This window comes from Zerene cesonia, chromosome 2 (genome assembly GCF_012273895.1).
Source record: "Zerene cesonia ecotype Mississippi chromosome 2, Zerene_cesonia_1.1, whole genome shotgun sequence".
Classification (NCBI taxonomy): Eukaryota; Metazoa; Arthropoda; class Insecta; order Lepidoptera; family Pieridae; genus Zerene; species Zerene cesonia.
The window spans coordinates 2,014,044-2,023,223 of record NC_052103.1 but is presented as its reverse complement, the minus strand read 5'-3'; the positions used below and the strand labels follow the sequence as shown (position 1 = coordinate 2,023,223).

Genomic DNA, 9,180 nt, shown 5'->3' with positions numbered 1-9,180 from the left:
TTTAAACGTGAAGAGGAGGTGGGGTCTGAGCATATACTATTAAACGTTATCGAGGCTCGAAAAATCTTAAAAATAGGTCACGCAGTATGGGTACGTTCCGGAAAATCAGTCAAAGAAGGCGGCCGCCTCAAAATGTCGGATTAAATATTTTTCATATTTATATGTATTTCTTACAGGCAAAAGCTGTATCTATGAAGAAACAAGTTGAACAACGATTAGCACGGGTTTATTGACGCGATCGCCGTTTAGGCCACGACTTTCCATTACTGTTTTCATTGACACAAAAATGTGTTTGAATAATTGTTATATCAATTAGAATAGTATTATTTTCATTCATAAGGTTCCTATCTCGTTTTTTGGTGATAAAAATATTAGACTATTAGCAAGCAGAACTTGGCTTACTGAAATTCGGAAAGCAGTCTGCTTTTTTTCTAACAACGGTCCACATTCCGCGTATTTATCACGGGTAATATTTTTTAAATTAAGTTAATATCCTACGTCACGAAAATGAACGTATAAACTAAATCGTGTTGTTGGTAGTAGGTAAACCGAATTTAAGGTCTCAAATCATCATGCTTATCGAAAATATTTATACAATCAAGTCAATTTGCGAAATTGGTCTTCAACAATGAGTGCTATTAAACTGGCAATATTAAGTACTAGCTGCGGCCCGCGGTTTCACCCGCGTAAGTCCGTATCCAGTAGGAATATCGGGATAAAAAGTTGCTTATATATTATTCCAGTTGTCCAGCTGTCTACGTTTTAAATTTCATTGCAATCAGTTCAGTAGTTTTTGCGTGAAAGAGCAACAAACACACACACATCCTTACAAACTTTCGCATTTATAATATTAGTAGGTTAGTAGGAAGTAGGATAGGATAGAATTTTTCATTCAATGTTTTTTTTCAACTGGAGAATGCGTTTGCGCATAAATGTTTACGCATTGGTTTTGTCGCGGGGTCGAAGATATCATTCATTACTAGACGCTCGTCCCGGCTCTGCCCGGGTATCAAGATTCCTGTTTTATCACACACATCATTACAAACTTTCGCATTTGTAATATTAGTAGGTTAGTAGGAAGTAGGATAGGATAGGATTTTTCATTCAATGTTTTTTTTTCAACTCGAGAATGCGTTTGCGCATATATGTTTACGCATTGGTTTTGTCGCGGGGTCGTAGATATTATTCATTACTAGACGCTCGTCCCGGCTCTGCCCGGGTATCAAGATTCCTGTTTTATCACATACATCCTTACAAACTTTCGCATTTGTAATATTAGTAGGTTACTAGAAAGTAGGATAGGATAGGATTTTTCATTCAATGATGTCTTTTTCAACTCGAGAATGCGTTTCCGCATAAATGTTGACGCATTTGTTATGTCGCGGGGTCGTATATATTATTCATTACGCTCGTCCCGGGTCTCAAGATTTCTGTTGTAACCCAAGGGAGCCTTTAATCGGTATAAAAAGTATCGTATCACCCAAGTAACCCTGTATGTATACCAAATTTCATAAAATAGCGTGATTGACGGACAAAATTCAAACAAACAAACTTTCACATATATAATATTAGTGTGATAGTGTGATAGTGTGATAGTGTGATAGTGTGATAGTGTGATAGTGTGATAGTGTGATAGTGTGATAGTGTGATAGTGTGATAGTGTGATAGTGTGATAGTGTGATAGTGTGATAATGTGATAGTGTGATTAGTGTGACAGTGTCTTATCAAAAAATCTAGTCTTTTTCTTGGATCGAATTCATGAACGATCGTAGGTACTAATCAATTCTGATAGGCGAATAACTCGGCAACATTAATTTGAAAGCATTGAAGATTTAAAGATAAGAATTACCTAGTCGACATTTAGAAATCCTATACTTCAATTTAATGTTGAAAACAAATAGAAAATATGAACGGCATTTTATTTTCAGCCGTAATGTTTGCATTATTTAGAAGATCAAATATTTGACTTACTATTGAGTGAGGCCTTTTAAGAATTAAAAATATCAAATGTTAAAACGTTACTAAGAGAAGAAAAGAAGTGTAATTAGAAAATGGTAAGTATACCATATATTCAAGGTAAGTCCAGTGGAATATTTAAAGCACTAAAAGTTGTTGCCACTTACAAATTCTTTGTTTTTAGGTACCTAGCAAAGATGTACGACGTTCAAGAGCTTTTAATTTACCTACAATTACAGAAAATTAGAAAAGGAAGAAATTTTTCAACAATTTAGAGGTTTGTAACCTAACGTTATACCTACTGTTCAATTTGGGTGAAGTATCTATGACTTATAATTTTCTCATATCGTATCAATGAGTAGATAATACTTTATTAAAAATAACATGCTACATTCAGTGTCTATTTAATTATGTTCTAAAATATTCAGTCATTCATCTCTTCTAAATGTGATAAATTAATTTTAGAGGAGATAATGGAATGGGTATTTGTTGAGCAATATCAGCACTCCTGAAGATTCTTTAATATGTTAAAACAAATAAGTATTAACCTAAACTGTCATTTACTGTACTTTCCTTAATATTGTAATACATGTTATTAGTTATAATTCTTCTACCGTCTACGTATTATTTTTACATCTACTGAAGTGGGTGTGTAGGTAGGTAACCTAGCTGTGCCCTAGTGCCCTACCCCTGTGTTGATGCATCGTATTACTTAACGATAAACTATGTTATTGCATTTATTTTGTTTGTTGTTTCCTAATCTAGATGTTTCCTGTGCACTTAGATATTCAGTCGTTCCTCTTTTCTGAACATGGATCCACTTTGTCTGGATGGGATGATCGACTGTGTATCTGAGTAGCAATACCAACTTGGAAGAAGAAACCACGACTGATCTTCAAATCAGTTATTTATTAATCATATTGTGCATCGTATAATTTTACTTTCATATTTGTATGTGGTAGTCCAGCACATTTGGGCATGAATTAGGTCAGCTCGCACCGGGGAAGTACCATACTCCCACAGACGACCGGCGTGAAATAGCATACTGTGTGTGTTTCGTTCGGTGAGTGGGGGAGCCGAAAGGCCAAATCCTTTTCCTTACCCTTCCTTTTCTTTATTCCTCTCGTCAATCCTCTTTTAATCCCTTTCCAATTTGAAGTTGGTAATCACGCAATGACTTAAAAATATGTTTTAGAGAAAATTACACTTCTATTCAAATATTTTTTTTTTAGGCAGGTGTATAAATTGCCTCGTAAATAGCTAAATAGTATCCACTTAAATCTTCAGTCGATTTATTTTCTAAATATATTTTACTAGTGTTGGGAAGAAATCGATTGGGTATTTTAGTAGTGATCGTTACATTTCAAGGTGCTAATGGAAGGAAGATTGAATATATTTTGGGTAAGAATTGTTTACTAAAGTTTAGCTATCATTTTTTTTCCCGTACAACCCACGTACGTAAAACGATACACGTTAAGTAATAGTATAAACAAAAATTTATTTCTCCAAAAACAATCTCACAAAACTCAAAACAATTAAATATCAATGAGAGAATTGTATGAATCTTTGTTTCCTTCATCATTATAAAAGTATATATGTATTTTTGTTACTCTAGAATGCTTGCTTTTAATAATTTGTTTAACTTCCTAACCTAATAAGTATATTTTAGTGGTGGTGCTACCCATTGTACCTTATATTGTTTCTCCGTCACTTGCTCCGGCTCATACTTGTTCCAAATCTATATCTTGGAGAAATTAAACAGTCACCTGGTTGCAGGGCAGATTAGCAGCACCAATTCCCCACCACATCCTTGTGTGACCAGTTGAGGTAGAATCAACGACCTTCTTAGCTGACTTCTTAATTTCTTCAAGATTATGGAGTATCCATTTTGTAGATATTAACTAAATACCACAACTCAACCCTACCACCACATATCTGCAACTGATGGTCTCCATGCACTGATATGATACAAAATTTTCATACCGGAAGAAATTATTGATGACTTATTGTGCCTGATCTGGGGGATCATTAGGCAACCCCCTATATACTCGTTGTTACCACATCCATTACGTTTATCCATTCGTTTATCCATTATGTTTGATAAGAAAGAAAAAATTCGGAAACTTAGAATCTACAAAATTTTTAAAATTTTAACGTCCACTTAAACTAAACTTTCATTCTTAAAAACGATATAAAATATTGACAGGTATCTATAAATAGTTACATGATAAATACATAATAAAATTTGAAATATCAAAAAGCATTTTTATTTCTCATCCCAACTTAAATAACATACCAGCAATTGACCATTAACAATTTTCTTAAATTAGATTAAATTAGAGATATGTTTGAAACCTAACTCAGGAAAATAAAGAAATACCCAAATAGTCATTATAGTCGTTATCAGCCCACATAATTTGTTCCCACTGCGCGGACAGAAGTCTCCAATAAGAGTTTCAGTCCAGCACGGTGAGGCACGTGCGGGTTCGCAGATGTTACATCTTACTTCAACTTTTAATTGGTAGACATGCCAGTTTTCTTACGATGTTTTCCTTCATTAAAGTAGGATTGATGTGAATACATAATTTGCAAAATCGGAAATTGAAAAATCAATTGCTTTTGCAAGCTTGTCTGGTTTTGAACCCCTCCTTTAGCATTAAGTGACTGAGCTACGTCCACTGCTCACTACCTATCCGCTGCTACTATAATAATCTCCTAGTCCCTTAGTGTGTAAAAATTCAATCAATTTTGTCCCACACCATTCCAATTGAATTCGGTTTGCGGCTAAGGCGTAAAACTGTAATGGTTTTTCTTTTAGCAGTCTATCAATCTTTATCATACCCACACTGTGAACTCTACTGACTGTTTTAAATCGAATGTAACGAAAGGGAAAAAATAAAAACCAAATTTTCTGACAATATTTATTTACAACACTTGCAAACGTGGAATTTCAGTCATAGTACAAAAATACTCAATGATCAGTCGTCACAACTTATGTGTAAACCAGTCTGAAATGCGGAATGCCTTTTAATATGGAATAGGGCTGAAAAATAACTTGGTTGGTCTTTTAGCATACTTATCAAAATATGATCAACATTTTTCTACAGATTATGAATATTTACTTCAAACAAAATATATATTTCCTTGCAAATACACCACAGGACTAATGTGAGAATAAATAAAAAAATAATGAAAACTATAAGACACTATTGACAATCACACGTTATTTAACAGTAAATAAAAATCCGTTTCTACAAAAAACAAACTCACAACACTCAAAACAATTAAATATCTATGACATATATGATGGAACTTTGTTTTCTTTATAATCATAAAAAATGTAAGTAATTATATGCTATATATTATGCATACACTGTCCAATCAAATTATTCGAGATATTGTAAATCGAATTTATTGATCCGTTATTTACATACAAGAAAATACCATTGAAACCTGATAGAGGAAAAGTATCGAGTTAAGCAACCTTACCTACAGTCAGTGAATTGATGGGTGACCGCGCATCTGTCACAGTTTAACAATTTAACAATCGCAGTTGGGAAATTTTTTCACTTTGACTTGTGATGAATAATCTTATTTATCATGATCATGGCCTTTAATTAGGTTCTACTTTACTAAATATATTAAATAATTTATCTAAAATGTGTTTTAATAATGGAATTTCAGCGTCCACGATCAGCGCCTTCCAGCTCCCTGCGAGACCCCTCAACCCATAGTCCCACGCAAGTAAATTCCCCACTATGATTCTAAAACTGTGCAATTATTATCCATGGTTTGATAAGCGTATAAAATCATAACAAAACATTTAGTCTGTCAGTTCTGTTCTAACTATATTAATGTATTTATTAAATCAGAATATATCTACACATATCGAATAATAATTAAACAAAGTGCAAAAAGAAAACAACAGTTCCAAACGCACCACACTCCAAACACTAGCGAATAAAATATAAAGAAAAATATAATAAAAAAAAAACATTATGCACCAATAGGGATCTAACTAAATCATAGCCTAAATTCGATAAATGTGCAGACTCTAAAGTAAATACAAGTTGACCAGTTGTTAAATACTTGCAATTTCACACCGATGAAAACGCGTATTTTAAAGAAAAATCACAATTTGATTCTCCTTTATTTATCAAACAAGTCTGACGCCCGTACACCGCTCATTGTTAATAAAACTTATATAAGATTCTTCATAAAGATGCATAACTCCATTCTACGCCAAATGCATATATGCTTAAATAGGACAGTTATAAAAACAAAAAAAATCCTCTTCATGAATCAAAATATTCACTCACAATAATAAATTAAAAACTTAAAATATCGTGAATAACTTTTTACCAGGATAAAAAATCTAACGTTTCCATGTGCGAAGCTATGCGTTCTCCATTATCCTCCTAAACAATATTACTAGAAATACTGCATATATGCATGAAGTATGAAACATGGCAATAATTTGTGCCGATAACCCTTTGCTTTTAACCAATTTATTCAAAATGTCTATACAAGATACACGACCCGTTAAGTGATAATATAATTATTGCGCGTTATTTCTCCCTAAAATATACAATTATAGCCCTATTAAAATAATTATGATAATAAACATTTATAACGAAAAAAAAATCAAAAAGATAGTGCGCCAAGAGCAATGCATAATATAATGTTATGTAAAAGGAAAAACATTTAAATAATATTTATGAATAAGTGAGGTTGATATGCGAAGTACTAATAACAAAAAGGATTGTGTTGTTTTATGAAATCACGGTAAGAGTGAAACTTTTTTTAACAAAATATATATTTAACTGATGGTCAGCTGATGTAACTATAGATGCCGCCATATTGACCTCGACTGTTCCACGGCCGACCGTCACTACATGCGATACACAGAACATAAAAGTTGAGACGATGTAATAAAAGTTTCACTTCAAAAATAAACGGAAAATGTTGTGAAATAAAGTTGTAAAGTTGTAATAAAATATTAAATAAGATCCATCAGATGGTATTTACATCGTAGAGTGGCGAAGGGGCTAGTTATGTCTATCTGTTAATTTTTTTGTGCTCCAACACCATGCAACTAGAAAGTTGTGATATCAACGAACAAAAATCATCGTTCATTTTCTTTATATTCCCTTTCTTCTCCACTTGGTTTCAACCATTATTAATTTTTGGTCTTCAAATTGGTTTCAATCCCTCGTCCATAGTAGGTTTGTAGCATACATACATACATAATAATACGTATGTGTACAATAATTAACTGCCAGTTCATGCTAAATAGTCAATTATGTAAAATTTATTATTCAATGAAACTGGATGCACAAAAACACGAAATACATACTTTTTCATTTCATGTATGAAAAAAAAAACCATCCATCGAACTACATTTCGTTTCTATGTTTATCAAGATAAATCCTTTATGATTTCCACATATCAACTTCACCCATAAACATAAAAGTTAAATCTACTTGTACTCTCGTATAACTATATTGTTTTTTTTTTACTTTTTATTTATAACAACACTTAATATTAGTTGACAAAATAATATTATTTACATGAGATATGCAATCAAATAACATCTTATCACATTGTATTAAAAATATTTTACATTTTTTACATACGTAATAAAAAAAAATCTCTTAATGAAATGTCTAAATCGAATAATTTATAATTTCTAAAATAAGACTTTTAAAATAATAGCACATTCAAAAATATAATTACGAAAAAAAAAAAAGGATTTTAAAAGCGGTTTCAAAACAGGAATGTATTTAAATAAGGCAGTGTTTATAAGCATATTGAATGTGCCAAATATTTTAGTGTTGCGTTTAATCGACCAACGTTCTTCATTAAATACCGATATATACATATTTCAAACATTTGTGAAGTATAAAATAAATATTTTCTACAAGAAAAGGTCACCAGCCTCCCTATGCAGGGGGGAGGTTCCACTCCAAATTCGAAAATGGGCAACAATTCTCCAATTCTATTATTCCTTTATCTAATTACAAGGCCAAAAGAATATAGAACCTCCTTCGTTTTTTCCTCCTTCGGTTGAAAAAAAAATGACATGGTTTTTAATTGGGGCCTTTAAGAGCTATGACTTTATCCAGCTACTTACAGACAAAATTTGTATAATGTAATAATGCGCTATGCCTTATTTAAAAAACGTTTGAAATATGTGTCTGTATCTTAGAAGGTCAAGTAAACTATAAACATATTTTAAAAATAACAATAATACTTTGCATGAGGCATACCGTACCATATACTTAATAATACAAAACTTCGACTATTTAATAACCCACTTTCTATATAAATGAAAGAAAGATAGGAATATCTATTTGCAACAGAAGTGGCAGTTACTAATAGAATTATTAAGGTTATTGGATAAACAACACATTTACTCGATTTAAATCCCATATAATATTTAATTGAAGTTGGAATTTGTACAAACAATATTGTTGAATTTGATTTGTACATATTATAATAATCAAAAATACCACTTCATTATTATAGAAATGATCTTCATGTTTAATCCTTGTTTTCTATCTTTCGAGATTAAAAGAAACAAAACGCTTATTGATCCTTGAACAATGTTTTGTCTCCTTTCAGTACGCTAAATGACTTGAGAGTAAAAGAGACAAAACAACATTTAAAAAATCAGTTATCTTTATCAAATAGAGATATTTTTATGATGACGAAAGTTCAATTATTGTACGCACATACAAAACTAGTATATATACACGGTTCACGCACACAAGTCAATTCGTTTGGTCGTCGGCACGCTATAATCGCACTTATCACATAGTACATAAGGTCCATTGTGGCAGTCGCTCACAGAGTGTGGAATATGTCCCTAGCGTTATTCTTGGAATAACGCTTGTAGGAACACTCGCTGAATCAGCTGCCACTGCAAAATATTAATAATACAATGAATGACTGACTGATGACATGATGAATAATCACTTTAACAACAGTTTCATCATCATCATCATCATCATCATCAGCCCAGATATATTCCAACTGCTGGGACACAGCCCTCCTGTGAGGGTTCAGGCTATAATCCACCATGCTGGCCAAGTGCGGGTTGGCCTATTGAAATAATATTTGTACCTTAATATAGCAATTAAAGGAAACGTATATACCTAGTCTTGCCATAAATATTGTAATAAAGAAAAAAGAAAATTGTTAACTGCAAATAACATTTATTAC

General features: G+C 32.2%; 1 protein-coding gene across 1 annotated transcript in view; it reads right to left on the bottom strand.

Annotated features, from left to right (window-relative positions):
• Window positions 1-4,863: 4,863 nt before the first annotated feature.
• LOC119833041 (TBC1 domain family member whacked) overlaps window positions 4,864-9,180 on the bottom strand; it is a 21,336-nt gene continuing 17,019 nt past the window's right edge. Inside the window, exon 7 of the mRNA XM_038356915.1 lies at window positions 4,864-8,878. Within this exon, the coding sequence (XP_038212843.1) occupies window positions 8,869-8,878 (10 nt within the window). The 3' untranslated portion in view covers window positions 4,864-8,868. The remainder of the gene's footprint in view (window positions 8,879-9,180) is intronic.